At 49.1% G+C, this 19651-nt stretch overlaps 1 protein-coding gene across 4 annotated transcripts in view; it reads right to left on the bottom strand.

The window, feature by feature from the left end:
• The window catches only part of LOC143817536 (piwi-like protein 1), a 102975-nt gene that overhangs the window by 43540 nt on the left and 39784 nt on the right, over positions 1 to 19651 (bottom strand). For all 4 annotated transcript variants that reach the window (XM_077299029.1, XM_077299028.1, XM_077299030.1 and 1 more), the window contains one exon: positions 14041 to 14152. In XM_077299029.1, the coding sequence (XP_077155144.1) occupies positions 14041 to 14152 (112 nt within the window). The remainder of the gene's footprint in view (positions 1 to 14040; positions 14153 to 19651) is intronic.

The raw sequence follows: 19651 nt of genomic DNA, 5'->3' as shown, positions 1-19651 counted from the left end.
ATTCCAGTAATCCTTAAGACTCTCGGAAGTAAATTAAAGCGGGAAAAAAAAGCACGTGCTGAAGATGAAGCCGCGGAGAGACTCGTGTATGCTCCTTGATGGTCTATAGATCCCAAGACCGAGCTCTGAAGTGGAATACCTTGGCGCGCAATCTTGAAGCCATCCGATCCACGCCCGGAGTCCTTAAATGAATACATTTCTGTCGAAAGGCCTTCCATTGTCCCAAGGCGAGACCTTGAAAGCTACGAAAAAACTGCCGCCTGGGATATGGACTGCTGAAATTACTGAGCGGTTCCTATCTGCCCATTGGGCAATATGGGCTACCTCATGCATGGCCACCCTGCTGTGGGTAACCCCTTTAATGACTGATACATGCAACAGCTGTGGCTTTATCGGATAGAATTCGGATGGGGTGACTCGGCAGGAGATATTGGAACTGTTGCAGGGCTATCCTGATTGCTAGGATTTCCCAGACATTAATCGGAAGGCTCGACTCCCGAGTTGATCAGCGCCCCTGAGCCATGAGGTGCCTAAGACTACTCCCCAGTCAAGGAGACTGACATCGGTAGACACCACTAGCCATTAAACCGGGAGAAAATATTTCCTCTGGAAGAGAGAAGGCCTCAATGTCCATCACCCGAGAGGCTGCCTGATCCGCTGGAGCATGCAGCATCGGTGATCAAGGAAGAAAACAGGTTCATGCTGCAGGGGACGGAGAGTCAGCTGAACGAAAAAGACCATTTCCATTGCTGTCACCATTTTGCCCCAGTGGCGTCACAGCAAACCAGATAGAATGATGGAGTGAGTAGTTAAGTGCGTGGGCTCTGTGTTAGAAAAGGCTCTGACTTTGTGTTGAGGGGGAATCACTAACCCTCGGAGGCATCCAGGGTCATTCCTTAAAAGGATATCCACTGGGCTGGAACGAGGGGAGCCTGTATACATTTATCCACGAGCTCAGGGGAGGAAGAGTATCGCCAGAGATGCAAAGACCCCTGATGAGAAGGTCGTCTGAGTAGGGCAGAAAGATCATGCCTCGAAGGTCATGACGGCTGTCATGTCCATCTTGCACTCTCGAGAGCACGATGTGAACTGAAAATGCTGTTTGGGAATGGCGAAGCACAGGATTGTTTAGAGAGGGGAAATTCGAACATGTAGGAAAAAACATCCCGTTGTCGATGGATGTTAGACGCGTCCCTCTTATCGACGAGTGACCATGATCCTTTGGTAGGATCTGATGCCAAGACTTCAGATTGCAAGACTGTAGTACTAACCACTGAAACAACGTGCTGCATTAGAGATGGATGAATTATCCCAGTCAGGCTGGTGAAGACCCTGACTGATAGAGGAAGGATAATGAAGGGATTGTATCGCTGTGGTCAGTGATGCCATGGTCTGCGTCAGCGACAAAGACCACACTGGGGGAGGGGGGAAGTATAGTGTAGTCTAGATTCCAGCCTCAGTAAAATGAGGCTGCAAGACAGAATACCCCATGACCTGTTAATCTCATGAATCCTTTGCAGGAATAAACAACCGTGCCTCAGGGTTAGAGCACTTACCCAGGGCTGTTGCCCAATGGTGCTGCAGGTCTGATAAACTAAGGTGGGATTTTGATCCGAGGACCCCATACAGCCAAAGTACTGAGCGAACGTCAAACAGATTAGAGTAGAACACCTTGAGCCCCTCGTAAATCTATGGTGTCCGAAAAAGGATTTTTTATTTTTTTTTTGCACACAGAGTCCGTTATCTATTCAATGAGCCATAAAAAAAAAGAAACACCTTCTGAACGTGATGGCATCCGCCGCGGATAGTGCAGCGCAGCTAGCCGCCTCCAAAAAGGCGACCAGGATACCATGGCTTTAGCTACCCCTGCCGCGGCATACGATGGATAGTGCTGAACCAGAGGTCTCAAAGACGGAGCGAGTCAGTCTCTGACAGTCTGTGGGTGATGATCCATCCGGCCAGGATAGGATTCTGAACACCGAAACGAATACTGGTGGGTTCACCGCAGGAGATTCAGCTCAATCTTTCCACAGATCAAAACAGGGGCGTACCACGCCTCAAGAGGGTGCTGACCCTTCAGACGTTTAACAGGTTGCTCTCAGCGCTGGTTAAGTATAACCCAGACCTCCGGGTGAATGGTAAACGCTGTTATGAGAGCGATTAGTCCTCTTGAAGGGCACTGTGTGTTCTGGGACAGAGCCGCAATCCTCGTCAACCTTTAGAGTCTGATTGATGGGCTCAATAAGAGAGTCCCTCATTTTCTGGAACTCTGGTGAGTGCAGATCCGGGAAACAATTCAAACTTAGTCTCGTTCTGCAAATCACTGGTGAGGGAGAGCGAGAAACAGAGCTCACGGACGCCAAGGCCCGAGATTGCTTGGGTAACTGTACCACGGATCCAATTTCTAGACGCTTGTACGGTTCTAGAATGCTTGGGGCCCCTGCTAGCCTATGACTCCAGTGTAGGAGAGGATCCAGTTATATCAGACCTGCTAAACGCTCCGATCCACAGAGGAATTAAATCTCTTTTGGCCAGACAAGCCACGGATTGCTTCATTGACGAAGCCCCTCAGGGGAACTAGGTACACTGGCATTGGGGCGATGGAGGGCTCCTGAACGCATTTGAGGTTTTGCAAGTTGGATAAAACTAATAGTCTTACTGGACCCTTTGGGAGCTTGGACCGTGACGTCATGGCGCCTTTAAGGAAACTGCATGCAGAGTCGTTTTAAACTGTCGCCCCTGTGAGTTGGCCCCAGAAATGCGTCCTCGCTGCCAGAGTAAGCCCCCCTGCCAGCGTCGCCGCAGACCGCCTGTCCAGTGCCACTGCTGGTCTAGGACCATGGTACAGGGAGAAAGGGGTCACCCTCAATCCGCCATCCTTTTAATAGGGAGGTAGAGAGGGACTTACACCTCGGACGAAGCCGGGGACTACATTTTTGCGACCAGCGCGTTACCTCAGGTGTTAAGCTGTCAGTTCCGGAGGATTCAGCTTACCCAGGTCCTGCTCTTGTGTCCCCAGAGAAGGTGTCGGTGTCCTCACGGCTCGCAGCGCTTCTGTCAGCGATGCTGTTACTGTCACCGCTGTCAGGAGGCCGGCTCCGTTCCTGAGGTGTAGAAAGATGGCCGCCAAGAGCAGGAGGGGCGCCTCTCGTTTAGGACGAGAAGCGTCAGAAGTGTAGGTAGCGCCGGCTGCGGTGGGCGGAGCCATGAAAAACACGGCCTGGGCCGGCTAGAAGCTGGGGACTAAATTTGTGAAGCCTGCCAGAAATGAACGCCGCCCACAGCGCAAACAGATAGATGAATAAAGCGGTGTAAAACTCCGCTGGACGCCGTGACACCGCTCCCCCAGGGACCAGGACCCCGTCTATGCGACCAGATGGTGCCAGCCGCAGTCATTCTCACATTTTGAGGTGATGTAGCAGAGCTGGTGCAGATCTGTTGCATTGTGGCTGGTCTTTGGATTCTCCCCCCCCACCCCCATAGTCAGGGGGGTGGAGAGGGACTTTCTGCCTCCTTCCACCATCCGCTTTCAGTCAGTGGTGATGCAGTGGGGGCTGCACGGATGCCATAGTGGGCCCTCTGTTGTCCATGGAACAGGGCAGAATGTCCGGCATTAGGCCTGGCTCCAGGAGAGGATACATAGAGGCGACACTATGTGCTAGCCTTTTGCTGGTGTGGGGAGATCGGGACCGTGAAGGAACCGTCGCCCCTGAAGTGAGCTCAGGCACCCCACGTCGCAGGAGAAGGTACGGGGAGGAACTCTCCGCGTTCTCGCCTGTTGATTCGGGGGAGATCGGAGCCTTGAAAGGAACAGTCACCCCCTTCACTCCGTTAATTAAAAAATAAAAGTTTACAGAAAAGTAAAAATTAAATAAGAACGTTGGGGTCTGAACCAGACCCAAGTGCCTCCTACAGACACTAAGCAAGAACTGGTTCTCTGGGAGCCAGCAGGAGGGTGTATACTGCAGGGGAGGAGAGAACTCTGTTTCAACTTAGTGTCCTCCTAGTGGCAGCAGCATAACACCCACGGTCTGTGTCCCCCAATGAGGTGAAGGAGAAATAAAGGTCTGGTTAATTAAGATAAAATGTTGGGTCGTGACTCCTTTATTGGGAGACACAGGAAAGCATGGCTGTATGCTGCTGCCACTGGGTGGCTGACACTAGGCAGAAAAAAAGGCCAACTCCTCCCCATCAGGCTACACCCACCCAGAGAACTAACCAGTTTTGGTTAGTGTCCAAGGAAGTCAGACACGGGTCCATGTTCAGACCAGTCTCTACCATCTTTTGTTTTACTAACAGTTTCCCTTTTTCTTTCAGATACACCTTGTAACAGTGTGTAAATTCTCACAGTTTCCCAACTAGGGGACAGATAGAACAGTGTGGCGGCATCCACATCGTCCCCTCTCTAGTCTGAGAGGCGAGACCCTATTCCCCCTAACACTTCACAAGTGTCTCGGGGCGGCTCGTGGTGGAGTGTCCTGCCTTTCGGCCCCAGTGTCCCCCCCTAGCCTCCCTCCCATCATCCATGGTTGGCACCTTCTGGGACCATGACTGTGTGGGAGGGAAGACGTACCCATTCCAGCGACCCCCTCACCCAGGAATTCCTGATGCAGTCTTCAAAACAATGAAGTAGGAGTCGGGACCACATCTGGAACCAGTTACCTCTCCCTTCCAGTCACTTCATGGCGGCGAGGGCTCCACAGGACCAAAAGGAAAATGTTGATAAAAGATGTGGCACAGGCGCCCTACTGCTGGATAGCGCCCCAGTTTATTCCCGTCCCTTCTTGGCCTTTTTTTTCTTCTTTTTTTTTTCAAGATAGACACCCGTTTATTTTTGTCCGACAAAGCAATTTCCACATTTAGGCCCCAGCTTCAGCCTAGTTCCATTCTCCGATTAGGCCACGCAAGTTAGCCAGAGTGGCGGAAACTTCCTCGTTTCTTTTTTTTTTTTTTTCCCAGCTAATCACGGAAGTTTTTACTGTCTCTCCAGTGCGGGCTCACGACAATGGCCACAGAACATCTGTTTCCAACACCGTAGAGTTTATGGACATATCATTCCCATACCATAGAGACTACAGGACATGTCTCCCCAGGGAGTTTATGGGTTAAGTTTATGTCTCCCCTCACACTAAGACTATTAGTGTCTTTATGGAATTGGTCCTTGCATTGACTGCAGGAACCCAAACATGAAAGTCTCTCAGGAACCCCCCACCGCCAGGGATAACAGCGTACCCCCCTCCTCCAAGTAGGTTTCCTCCCGATCTCTCGTAGTAGAGACCTGACCAAGGTATCTTAGTCGTTGGCAGAGGTCTCCACACATCTGACTGATTAATCCTCCGTCCCTGCAGCTCTGATCATTTCCCTACAAGTTTCAGAAGCATGCAGTCATGACAGACCTCACATAGGCCCAGGAAGCGAGCACAATCCAGCTCCACGTCTGGATCCCCTCTGCTCCATCATCATCCATTTACAGGAACTGGAGGCTTTTTGCCAATAAGAGTGGGCAGCTTTACCATCTGAGAAAATAAAGAACCTCATCCACAACTACCACAAAAGACTTCAAGCTATCATTGATGTTAGAGGGGGCAACACACAGTAATAAGAAATGGGGTATGTGAACTTTTGGTCAGGGTCATTTGGATGTTTTGTGTTGTCATCATGATTTAAAAAGAGAAACCACAGTCTCACAGTAAATGGCTTCACCCAACCACTGACCATGAGTGGAGGAAAAGTTTTGGTGTCATCATTCATATTCTCTGAAAAAAGGCCAAGAAACACCGGATTACGTACCGGTAATGCTCTTTTATAGAGCCACGACAGCACCCACTGAGAGAGGGGATCCGCCCCCAGGAACAGGAAACCCTACGGAGAGATAAAAGGGGCAGTCCCCCTCGCTCCCACAGTTTGGGTTACAGAGATTGCGATGAACCGCCCACCAGTATTAGTAGGCAATTCTATATTATCATTTTATCTTAACTACTAATATTTACAAGAACCAATCACCCTTATCCGTGCTCATATGCAAACTAATATATAAGGGAGGGAAGTGAAGGGGTGCTGTCGTGGCTCTATAAAAGAGCATTACCGGTACGTAATCCGGTGTTTTCTCTTCGCCACGACAGCACCCACTGAGAGACTTTCAGAGATAGTTATTTGGGGGGGATTATCGTGTTAAGAACTGATCTACCGAAACACAGGTCAGTGGAGGCAGATAAATCTAGTCTATAGTGACTATAGAAGGTAGTAGGAGACGACCAGGTTGCGGCCTTACATATGAGTTCTATTGGAACCTCTGCTCGTTCAGCCCAAGATGATGCTACCGCCCGGGTGGAGTGTGCCTTTACAGTCTCAGGTGGATCTTCCCCTTTAGACGAATAGGCCAGGTATATCGCCTCCCGAATCCATCGGGATAATGTGCCTTTCGTAACACCAGCTCCTTTCCTTTGACCCTGGAAGGAAACAAAGAGCCCTGCTCTTCCTCCAGGGACTAGTCCTGTCTAGATAGGTTATCACAGCCCTTCTCACATCTAAAGTATGGTACTTCTCTTCTTCCTGATTTGTAGGGTTATTATAGAAGGTAGGAAGCAGAATTTCTTGAGATCTATGGAATTTAGTACACATTTTAGGCAAGTAGGAAGGGTCCGTCTTTAGGACAATCCTATCTGGCAATATTGACATAAATGGAGGATCTACTGATAGTGCTTGTATGTCACTGACCCTTCTTGCCGATACTAAGGCGACAAGAAGAGCAGTTTTGAGGGAGACATGTTTAATGTGAGCAGAATGTAGAGGCTCAAATGGGTGATCTGTTAAGGCTTCAAGGACCAGATTAACATCCCAAGGAGGTGAGTGGGGAATATGGACTGGTTCCGTTCTCTGGCAGGCTGAAATGAATCTGGATACCCACCTATCTCCCGCAACGTTGTGACTATACAAAGCCCCTAGCGCAGAAACTTGCACTCTTAAGGTGTTAACTGAAAGGCCTAAATCACGTCCTCTTTGGAGAAATTCAAGAATAAGAGACTGGAATTTCCTTTGACAGGGCTGAGGGATAGAGGCTTAAAAATTTTTTCCATACTTTTACATAGATCGATGTAGTGGATCTTTTCCTACTCAGCAATAGGGTATCAATTACTTTATCAGAGAAGCCCCTTAGTTTTAACAGCTGCCTCTCAAATCCCAGGCTGTCAACCGTAGACCCTTCACATGAGGGTGGTTGAAGGGCCCCTGGAAAAGCAGATCTTGATTCTCTGGGAGAATCCATGGATCCGAGATGGACATGGCTCTGAGCAGGGAAAACCATGGTCTCTTTGGCCAGAACGGGGCAATTAAGATTATATTCGCTCTGTCCTCGCTTATCTTCCTGATTACTGTTGGAAGAAGAATCATCGGGGGAAAGGCATATGCTTTCCGAAACGTCCACGGAATCTGGAGTGCGTCGAGGACATCGGGGTTGTCGGTTCGGAACATTGAGGCGAATGTTTTTACTTGCCTGTTGTCTCTTGTAGCAAAGAGATCTATGTCGGGTATTCCCCATTTTACAGTTATCATTTTGAATATCCAATGATTTAACACCCACTCCCCCTGATGGAGGGTATGACTGAGGAAGTCTGCTTTTGCATTGTCTATCCCTCGGACATGTAGTGCTGATAAGGACAGAAGATGATTTTCGGCTAAAGTCAAGATGTTTTCGGTTATAGACATGAGAGTGCCTGATCTCGTTCCGCCTTGATGGTTGACGTAAGCCACTGATGTCATGTTGTCTGAGAGTACCCTGGTATGTGTTCCGTGCAACTGTGGGAGGAATTCACATAGGGCATGATAGATGGCTTTTAGTTCTTTTTGATTAGACGAGTCGTCCAATTCCGTAACCGACCACAGCCCCTGGACAACCTGGTCCCCCAAGTGTGCCCCCCAACCATGAGGGCTGGCATCTGTAAATATTATGTTTGAGGGTTTAACCTGTTATGACCCCAATGGCGAGGGTCTCAGAGGAATGTGGAAGTCTGAGGAATACAAAAAACCAGCTCATAGGGCAGTGGTAACTGGATTGACCATATATCTACTCCTAACGCCAACCCTAGAAGTAGCCGGGGATCATTCCTACGATGATTCTAGATGACACGCTCCAGCCGGAGAATCTAGCTACCCCTAGTAGAGGAAAACAAAGACCTTTCTTGCCTCCAGAGAAATGGACCCCAAAGCTGGATAGAAGCCCCCCACAAATAATAACGGTGAGGTAAGAGGAAAAGACAAACACAGAAATGAATCAGATTTAGCACAGAGAGGCCCGCTAACTAATAGCAAAAAAAGGAAAGGGAACTTATATGGTCAACGAAAACCCTATTAAAATCCACACTGGAAATTCAAGAACCCCCGAACCGTCTAACGGTCCGGGGGGAGAACACCAGCCCCCCTAGAGCTTCCAGCAAAGGTCAGGATGCAGACCAGGAACAAGCTGGACAAAAATGCAAAAACCAAAACAAATAGCAAAAGCAAAAAGTAGACTTAGCTGATATATTCTGGAACCAGGATCAGTAGACAAGAGCACAGCAGACTAGCTCTGATAACTACGTTGCCAGGCACAGAACTGAAGGTCCAGGGAGCTTATATAGCTACACCCTAAACTAACGACCTCAGGTGCGGATAAAAGGAATGACAGAAAAACCAGAGTCAAAAAACTAGTAACCACTAGAGGGAGCAAAAAGCAAAATCACAACATTAACCTCCCAGGGAACCCCGCTAACTAGATGATCTGGTTGTAGCCACCAGGTTAGGGATTGGATTACGTCATTAGAAAGGGAAATTTTACCATCTAATCGCCTTTGTAATTTTATCTCCTCATGTAAAATTGTATACTGTAAGCACCTTGAGTGGAACTGGGCCCATGGAACCGCTGGGATACATGACGTGAAGGAGCCAAGTAAGGACATGCCTTCCCGGAGGGAGATTATAGGTTTATCTAGTATAGACTGGACTTTATTCCTAACTGTTATTTGTTTAGATTCCGGGAGAAAACATTTTTGACTTACGGAATCTAATATAATTCCCAAAAATACCTGCCGAGTTGTCGGGATCAGCCTAGATTTTTCCCAATTTATTAACCATCCTAAGTTCTGCAAGGATGAAATCATATGACAATCTTTGCTGACATTGTGAGGGGGATCTTCCCACTACTAGAAGGTCGTCTAAGTATGGGATTATGAGGGTGTCTTTTAATCTTAGATAAGACATGACCTCTGACATTAGTTTAGTGAATACCCTTGGAGCAATTGATAGTCCGAAGGGCATTGCCGTATACTGAAAGTGCCGTATACATCCATTCAATACAACCGCTACGCGGAGAAACTGCTGATGTTCTTTAAAGATTGGTAGATGGTAATACGCATCTTTCAAGTCCAGAACCGCCATAAAGCAATGGGGAAACAGGAGTTTTACGGTGGATCGAATAGATTCCATTTTAAAGATCTGATTTTCTAAGAAGGTGTTCAGTTTTTTAAGATTTATGATGGTTCTGAATGATCCATCAGGTTTTGTAATCAAAAATAGCGGGGAATAGAACCCTTTCCCCTCCTGAAGAAATGGAACCTCCACCAAAACTCCTTTGGATAGAAGATTCATTACTTCTTGCTGTAATGCCTCCTGTTGGGACTGTGACTTTAAAGAAGTCAATAGAAATGAGTCCGAAGGGACTCGGGGAAATTTTAACTTTAAGCCAGAGGTGACGAGACTATTCGCCCAAACGTTCGATGTTATTCTTCTCCATTGGTTTGAGAAGGAGGATAATCTACCTCCCACAGGTAGATCTGCTCTAACGGGGCTTGTCTTCAGTTTTAAAAGGGCGCTTCCCAAAGAATGCACCCCTTTGTTTGGTGTCTCTAGGGGTCCAGCGATCTTGGTTTTTAAAATCTTTTCTTTTACTAAATATGGGCTTCCGGAACGCTTTCCTATAGAATGGAAGGTAATTATTATTAGGGAAGCCCTTCTTTCTTTCTCCCGCTTTAGTTAAGATTTCGTCCAGTTTGGTACCAAACAGGTACTCACCCTGACATGGGAGGCCACATAATTTGGACTTCGTCTGGGGATCGCCTTTCCAGCCCTTAAGCCATAGGGCTCTACGTGCCGCATTTGTGAGACCTGCCGATTTGGCCGCCAAACGTATAGAGTCGGCAGATGAATCTGCCAGAAAAGCTGTAGCCCCTCTAATTAAGGGTATAGAGGACAACAGTTTGTCTCTAGAAAGACCACTTTTAAGTCCTTCCTCTAAGTCACTCAGCCAGACCAACATGGACCTAGCGGTGCATGTAGCAGAGATAGATGGCCTAAAGGCTCCCGTACACGACTCCCAGGCTCTTTTTAATAGTGAGTCGGCTTTACGGTCTAACGGGTCCTGTAATGAGCCTGAATCCTCCACAGGCAGCAAAGATTTTTTGGATGTGGATGCTACCGCAGCGTCCACTTTTGGCGCTTTTGTCCATGTCGAAAACTCTTCATCATTGAAGGGATACCGTCTTTTTGAGGATGGAGGCAATCCTCTTTGGCCCTGGCTTTCCCACTCTTTTTTGACTAAAGATTTTATCGCTGCTATCACCGGAAAAGAGGGCCTTTTCTTTTCTGATAGACCGGCAAACATAATATCCTGCTGTGTCTTAGGGACTTTAGAATCCTCAATGCCCATGGTATTACAAGCGGACCTGACAAAGTTGTCAATACTATCAGTGGGAAAGCACGTATCCTGTTCCTCATCTGAGGAGACATATTCGTGGGACAGGTCAGAGTCCGCTTTCTCCCTATCCGAAGATGGGTCAGATATAGGGGATTCATATCCTCTTTTACTTTTGGCACGCGGTTCTTTATCAGAACCCTGTAAGGCTTGTAACTCTTGTCTAATCATGAGTCTGATGTCCTCTGATTTAATTGAGGCTTCCTCCCGCAAGGTAGACGCAATACATGATTTACAAAGTCTCTTTTTGTAACTATCCGGGAGGGGCTGGAGACATAACGCACACTGTTTGTGCTTCGTTTTTTCAGTTTTCTTTCCCTAGGTCATAGAAGGAAAGGGAACACCAGTCAGCCTATGAGGGTAGATGCACACTCACCCCAGTGAAGCTTTTACGGTACCGATTGACGAGGAGATTTAGGTGGAGAACCGGCTTTTTTCCTGGAGGATCCGCTCTGTTTAGAGCGACTGCTGCTGCCCCGTGTACGTGGGGTAGATGCGGTGTCTTCTACAGAAAGCATCGCAGGGTTCTGCGATGAATCCATTGTGGACACCGGGTGCTTGTGCCGGCGTCCTTTTACATGGGGGCCGCCATCTTCTTCCGGTTGAACCCGGAAGTGCTAATCACTTCCGGGTCGCGGCCATACTGTATGCACCACCTCCTCCCTCACCCCGGAGTTTACTTCTGGACTCCCGGGGAAATAGTGGAGCTCCACGCTGCATGAGCGCTCACCAAAGCGCAGCGCTTACCTCACCCCGGCGCTTGGTCCTGCAGACTGTCCGGGTGGATTTCCATGAGCCAGGAACCCCTGCAGTTCTGGCCTCATGGTGTCTGCCAGCAGAGGGGGGAAGCTGAGAAGAGGACCCCCGACGCTGCATCCAGCTCTGGAGCCCTTGCCGTCCTCACAGGTAAACTGCGCAAGCGGCATCCAGGCTAGGCATCCTCTTCTCCATGGATTCCCATAGGAACAGGAAACCAAACTGTGGGAGCGAGGGGGACCGCCCCTTTTATCTCTCCGTAGGGTTTCCTGTTCCTAGGGGCGGATTCCCCTCTCTCAGTGGGTGCTGTCGTGGCGAAGAGAAAATAAAAAATTCTGCTGGTGTGCAAACTTCTGAGCACAACTGTATCACTGGTTTCACATTCCTGCATTCAGGTATTCGCCTTTTTCCATCCTTCCAGGGCCGTCACCTATCTCGTACTGTGACGGACCGACTGTTTCCATATGCCTCAAGATGAAGCATCTGATGCCGCAGCCTGGGCCCACCATACTAGGCAAGGACCTCATTAAGGCTGTGTCTCTTGATGAATCTCATTCGCCGAGAGAACTTTGCCTATCAGGACGTGAGAGCCCGTCCTTAAGCTGGTTCTTTTCTGCTTACAACGTGACCAGTAGTTTCCATCTCCAGAGACAGGGAAGGATCTTCTCTTCAGAGCCTTCCCTTCAGACGAGCGGTTGTTACTACTCCCTTGTAGATGTTATCACGCCTATTTCACCTGTGTGTGGAATTTTACCATGGAAAGACCTTGGCGAAGAGTCTTCGGTCCTTCTAGTGATATTGTCTCTTCGGTGTCCATCTCCCTGCCTCTTCCCCTCTTCTTCAGCGTGTTCACCAAATTCAGTTGACATTGAAACAACTCTTGCCTTTCATTGCAAGGAACACGATGGTCCGTCCCCAGATCGTACCCTAGTTTCTCCCCCCTTGGGCGAAGCAAATCTGACCGGGAGGAGCCAATACCTTTGCCTATCGGTGGTAGGCTGTGTCCATGGATACTTTTACTCAGCTAGCAGAGCTGTATACAAGGAGCTTACAGCCCAGGGACACTTTTAAAGACCAAGAATCTTCCCTTCGACCAACCCTTCGAAGTTCAGGGTCCACCTTATCTGCACGAGCCGTGACTTATATCCAGAGCGGAACACTGAACAAGACAATCTGGTGTTCTTTGAACTGAACTCAATGTTCCTTTTCTCAGTCCTGCTCATCTCATGGGCCCTTCTTCATCCTCCAGATTTCTCAGCCCCTTAGTTTGCGTCAGGACACAGAGGCAGCAGACTATAAGGCCGCTGGGTCTCTCCAACCAGGGTGTTTAACTAAATCATAGCAAGGTGTCCACTGTTTTCCCACCAGGGCAGCACGGTGGGTCAGTGGACAGCACTGCAGCCTTGCAGCGCTGGGGTTCTGGATTCAATTCCACCAAGGACAACATCTGCAAGGAGTTTGTATGTTCTCTCCGGGTTTGCGTGGGTACCTCCGGGTTCCTCTCACATTCCAAAGACATACTGATAGGGAATTTAGATTGTGAGCCCCATCGGGGACAGCGATGATGTGTGCAAACTGTAAAGCGCTGCGGAATATGTTAGCGCTATATAAAAATAAAGATTATTATTATTATATGTCTGGTTGCAAAGGGTCCTGAGCCTGGTTGCACTCCTTCCTTGTAAAGCCGTTACCTCCCTTCCTTCTCTAGGCATTTCATACTTTTTTCCTCCCATCGTCTATTTTCAATCAGGATCTTGCCAGGAACCGAGTGAGGTAAAGACCTATTCCACTTAGGATCACAACAGTGGGAGTTTCATGGGCTGTTGGGTCACTTCCTCGTCTTCAGTCCACACCTTCTCCTAGTGCTACACGGTTCTCGTCTATTCTTTAGCGTTCACAAATCTGGATTAGGGACGTCCCTCCTGCAGCAGTGGACCAACCTTACATTTTTGAGTACCTGTCTCTTCCCCACACTAAGGACTGCTTTATGATGTCCTATGGTTTACGGTGTCCCCCAATGAAGCGATGGAGAAAAGAAGATTTTGGGTACCTTCCGTAAAATCTTTTTCTCTGAGCCTTCATTGGGGGACACGACACCCGCTCCCTGTTTGAGCCATTGTAGGTTCAATTTAGGGTAATCTACTTTAACCCCTTTCCCACAGTTTTCTCCCATACTGGTTGGTTCTCTCCCAGCTGGTGGCTATATACTGCTGGGGAGGAGTAAGCTTGATTCTGCATAGTGTCAGCAGCTTACACTCATGGTTTCCTGTGTCCCCAAAAGAAGGTTCCGAGAAACAGATTTTACGGCAAGTATCCAAAATCTTTCTTTGTACACAGTCGCTACGGGAGCTGAAAACAGCAAATCGTTGTTGGTGTCAGGTGTCCACCAACTCCAAGGATAAATCAGCAATACGAGTTGTGGACAATCCAAGGTTTTTTTTTTTTACAGAATTTTTTTCTCAATTGTATTTAACAACGAAATTAAAAAAGAAAAACAAAACAGGTTTCCTGAGGTTTCGCACTCAAGGCTCCCAGTTCTCATTATTTCCAGCAGGTCTTACGTTCTTATAGTAGTCCACAAAGCTGATCTCGCTTCCGTCTGCCTTCTTGAAGGTGGACGCAGGAGTCATGTTCCAGGCGATCTCATCTATACGGTAGGTTTTATTGTTGTACCTGCACAAAAAGCAGCGTTGATCAGTGAAATTAAAAATTCAGTACAGAGTAAGTGATCAAACAAATCGCAATTTCACGCTCTTTAGGAGAAAAAAAAAAAAAAAAAATTGTATATAAAATATTAAAAATATTCTAAAAAAAAAAAAAAAAAAATTCTAATATGATCACGTTTTCCTAGGTCAAAAATACAGAATTTAAAAAAAATAAAATAAGATCAAAAAAAAAAAAAAAAATGATTTAAAGGGCCACTGTCACCCCCCTCCAGCCGTTATAAACTAAAAGAGCCACCTTGTGCAGCAGTAATGCTGCGTTTTAACAAGGTGGCTCTTTTAGTTTTAGGTTCAAGTATACCCCAAATAAAGCGTTTTTATACTTAGCCACAATTCCTGTCTCTAGCCAGGTAGGCGGGTCCTCACTCCCCAGCTTGACCAGCTCCTCTGCTGTCACTCCAATCTTCCTGCGCTTTTGGCGCCACCCCCTCAGCGCTGTTATTGGTTCAAAACCGGTGCCTGCCCAGTGTACTGCTGTGCTGCGCAGACGCAGTAAGCTCTGGCCGTCTGACGGTCCAGCCAGGCTTGCACACTGTGCCTGCGCGGGCATTGCGGCCAGCCACCTTTGGAATCCCCGCCCCGCACTGTGAATAATGCATAACACAGTGCGGGGCTGGGATTCCAAAGGTGGCTGGCCGCAATGCCCGCGCAGGCGCAGTGTGCAAGTCTGGCTGGAACGTCAGACGGCCAGAGCTTACTGCGTCTGCGCAGCACAGCAGTACACTGGGCAGGCGCCGGTTTTGAACCGATAACAGTGCTGAGGGGGTGGCGCCGAAAGCGCAGGAAGATTGGAGTGACGGCAGAGGAGCTGGTCAAGCTGGGGAGTGAGGACCCGCCTACCTGGCTAGAGACAGGAATTGTGGCTAAGTATAAAAACGCTTTATTTGGGGTATACTTGAACCTAAAACTAAAAGAGCCACCTTGTTAGAATGCAGCATTAATGCTGCACAAGGTGGCTCTTTTAGTTTATAACGGCTGGAGGGGGGTGACAGTGGCCCTTTAACGCTGTAAAGTAAAAGAAAATAATGGCAGAACTGCTGATTTTTAGTAGATCCAAGGTTCCTAAAAATACAATATGTGAAGAAACCATTGTATGTACCTCAAAGTGGCATTGACAAAAACTACAGCTCGCCACACAAAAAAGGAGATTTTTTGTGTACTCACCGTAAAATCTTTTTCTCCGAGCCAATCATTGGGGGACACAGGACCATGGGTGTTATGCTGCTTGCCACTAGGAGGACACTAAGTAAACACAAAGAGTTAACTCCTCCTCTGCAGTATACACCCCTTGACTGGCCAGAAACGACTCAGTTCGGTAGTAAAGCAGTAGGAGTAAAACCAAGACATGTAAACTATGTCCAAAACTAAGGAACAAAATACCAACAACAACCAGCCAAAAGGCTAACAGGGCGGGTGCCGTGTCCCCCAATGATTGGCTCGGAGAAAAAGATTTTACGGTGAGTACACAAAAAAAAATCTCCTTTTCTCCTACGCCTCATTGGGGGACACAGGACCATGGGACGTCCTAAAGCAGTCCCTGGGTGGGGAGCAATTGCACTGCTAAAAAACCCCATGTACCACTGGCTTACTGAGGTACCGCTGTCTGCAGAATACGCCTGCCGAGGGCAGCGTCTGCCGAAGCCTGGGTATGGATGTGATAGTGCTTCGTGAAGGTATGCAGACTGGACCAAGTCGCAGCTTTACAAAGCTATTGTGCAGACGCCTGGTGCCGAATGGCCCAAGAAGCGCCGACCGACTGAGTCAAATGCGCCGTAATCCCTGCTGGGACAGGGGTGTTCCTGACGCGATAAGATTCCTGAATGGTGGAACGAATCCATTTGGCAAGAGTGACTTTCGAGGCAGGTAGACCTTTCCTGTGTCCTTCCTGAAGCACGAACAGGACATCCGACTTACGGAAGGGAGCCGTGCGAGAGATGTACCGCCGAAGGGCTCTAACCACATCCAGAGTATGGAGAGCCTTCTCAATACAATGGGTTGGTGCCGGACAGAATGACGGCAAGACAATATCCTCATTTACATGAAAGGAGACGACCTTCGGTAGGAAGGAAGGAGAGTTTCTCAGAACTACCTTGTCTGAGTGAAAAATCAAGAAGGGGGTCGGCAAGAGAGCCGCCAACTCAGAAACCCTCCTGATTGACGTAATCGCCACGAGAAAGACCACCTTCCATGAAAGGAGGGTGAGAGAAATGTCCTGCAATGGTTCGAAAGGGGCCTCCTGAAGAACTCCGAGAACCAAGTTAAGATCCCATGACGCCAAAGGCATTCTATAGGGAGAAACCACTCGGGAGACTCCTTGGATGAACGTCTTAACGGACAGTTTGGAAGCGATCTTCCGTTGGAAAAGGACGGACAACGCGGACAGCGAGCTTAGGGCAAGGCCTGAGTCTAGACCGGATTGGAGAAACGCCAGAATGGACGGAATGGAAAAGACCAAGGGAGAACGTCCATGGGTATGGCACCATGAAAAGAAGATGCGCCAGGTACGATGATAAATGCGCATGGATACGGGTTTCATAGCGCGAATCATGGTAGAAGAAACCCCTGGAGAGAATCCGGCTTGGGCTAAAATCCAGGATTCAAACGGCCACGCCGTCAAAGACAGGGCCCCGGAGTTCTGGTGGTAAAACGGGCCCTGTGAAAGGTGGTCCGTGCGATCTGGAAGGCGCCAGGGGGTGTCGTTGACCATTTGGACGAGTTCCGCGTACCATGCTCGGCGCGACCAGTCGGGCGCGACGAGAATCACCGGTCTCCCCTCTGCTCTGATCTTCTTGATGACTCTCGGAAGCAGAGGAAGAGGCAGAAATATGTATGGCAGCTGGAACCGATGCCACGACAGGACCAGGGCATCTGCCCCGTCGGCGCAAGGATCGCGGGAACGAGCAATGAACTGGGGAACCTGGTTGTTGAACTTCGAGGCCATGAGATCCACATCCCGCGTCCCCCAGCGAAGGCAAATCTGCTGGAAGACTTCCGGATGGAGGGACCACTCGCCCGAGGCAAGACCTTGGCGACTGAGGAAGTCCGCTTCCCAATTCTCCACGCCCGGTATGTGGATTGCCGAAATGAGCGAGTGATTGGTCTCGGCCCAGCGCAGGATGTGGGAGACTTCGAGCATGGCTGCCCTGCTGCGGGTTCCCCCTTGTCGGTTGATGTACGCCACAGCCGTGGCGTTGTCGGATTGTATTCTGATGGGATGGCCTGCGAGAAGGTGGTGAAAGTTGCGTAAGGCAAGAGTGATTGCTCGAATTTCCAAGATATTGATTGGGAGACACGACTCCCTTGTGGACCAACGACCCTGTGCCGTGTGGTGATTGAAAACTGCGCCCCAACCCAAGAGGCTGGCATCGGTGGTTACCACTAACCAAAGCACAGGAAGAAAGGACTTCCCTTGGTTCAGGGAGGACTGTAACGTCTACCACCTGAGGGTCTGCCTGACTAGCGGGGGCAGGCGAAAACAACGGTCGAGGGAATTCGGGCTCCTGTCCCAGGCTAACAGGAGCGCCTGTTGCAAAGGGCGGAGATGGAACGGCTTCCATTGCCGCAACCATTTTTCCCAGGATGCGCATAGTGAAGCGAATGGAGTGAGGGACTGGGCGGGAGAGCTTGCGCGCTCCCTGTTGTAAGGATAAAACCTTCTCTGGAGGGAGAATGACCAACCCGCGGGAAGAGTCCAGAATCATGCCGAGGAAGCAGATTTGCTGAGCCGGCACTGGAGATGATTTCTCGAAGTTGATTTTCCAACCCAGGTGAGAAAGAGAATCCACGGTGATGCTGACAGACTCCTCGCAGGCGGACTGGGACGGACCTTTGATTAATAGGTCGTCTAGATAGGGTAGGACTACCACTCCCCGAGCGTGAAGAATGGCCATGACAGCCGCCATGACCTTTGTGAAGACTCTGGGGGCGGTGGCAAGTCCGAAGGGCAAGGCCACAAACTGGAAGTGTTCTCCTTGGACTGCGAAGCACAGGAACTGCTGATGAGGAGGAAAAATTGGAATGTGTAGATAAGCATCCTTGATATCTATAGATGCAAGGAACTCTCCTTTTTCCAGGGACGCGACAACAGAACGGAGCGAGTCCATCCTGAAGTGTAGGACCCGTACGAACTTGTTCAGCAGTTTGAGGTCCAGTATGGGCCGTAGAGTCCCGTCCTTCTTTGGGACCATGAAAAGGTTGGAGTAAAACCCCTTGAACCTTTGGTCTCGAGGGACCGGAGCGATGACCCCATCCCTTTGAAGCGCCTGTATGGCCTGAAAGAGATGTGACGCCTTTGATTTGGGGGGAGAAGACTGAAAGAAACGCGGAGGGGGGATGGAAGAAAACTCGATTTTGTATCCGGAGGACACGAGCTCTCTGACCCACTGGTCGTGAACGACCGAGAGCCAATTCTGACGGAACAAAAGAAGGCGTCCGCCTACTCTGTCTGTGTCCGTCGGACACGCCAACGAGTCATTGTGTGGAAGGTTTAAGGGATGTGGACGGCTTAGGGGCAGACGGTCTCGGTTTCCAGGAACGGTTTGGTCTGTATGAGACCTGGGATGTTCTGTTGTCCCGTCGTCCCGAACCAGGGGAAGAGGAGGACCAACCGGAGTTGTTACGAAAGGACCGGAATCGAAACTGCTGTTGATTCCTAAAAGGCCGGGCCGGTTTTTGCTGGGGAAGAAATTTACTCTTCCCTCCGGTAGCGTCAGAAATTATTTGGTCTAGTTTCTCCCCGAATAAATGACCCGCTTGGTAAGGTAGAGAAGTCAGCGACTTCTTAGAAGCAAAATCTGCTCGCCAATCGCGGAGCCATAAGGCCCTCCTGATGGAATTGGCGTTTGCCGCTGCTTGCGCTGCGCAATTCGCCGCATCTATGGAAGCGTTAACCACGAAATCTCCGGCCTGAGCTATCTGGCTAGCTAGTCTGGCCGCCTCTGGGGGAAGAGTACTGCCGTGGACGGAAGAGGTTAACACATCTGCCCAGGCCACCATAGCCTTAGCTACCCAGGTAGCTACAAAGGATGGAAGAAGAGCTGCTCCTGAGACTTCAAAGACTGAGCGAGCCAAATAATCAATTTGACGGTCAGAGGGATTTTTGACTGATGAACCATCTGACAGGGATAAGACCGTTTTGGATGCGAGTCGCGGTACGGCCGGATCCACAGAAGGAGAGAAAAGCAACTCCTTGACCAGATCCTTAGAGAAAGGATATTTAGCTTCCGTGGCTTTCTGAGCCGTGAAGCGCTTCTCAGGGTGCTCCCTGTGTTTTTGGATAAGGTTCTGAAACTCAGGGTGATTAGCAAATATCTTTTGGACGCGTTTAGTCCTTTTAAAAGATACGACGTGTTCCTGAGAGGAAGCAGATTCGTCGTCCACCATTAACGTTTTGTTGACTGCCTCAATAAGGGAGTCAAGGGTCTCCTGACTAACAGAGGAGTCTTGGGTT

This window comes from Ranitomeya variabilis, chromosome 3 (genome assembly GCF_051348905.1).
Source record: "Ranitomeya variabilis isolate aRanVar5 chromosome 3, aRanVar5.hap1, whole genome shotgun sequence".
NCBI classification, from domain to species: Eukaryota; Metazoa; Chordata; class Amphibia; order Anura; family Dendrobatidae; genus Ranitomeya; species Ranitomeya variabilis.
Note: the sequence above shows the minus strand (reverse complement) of the source record. Positions and strands in the feature narration are given on the sequence as shown.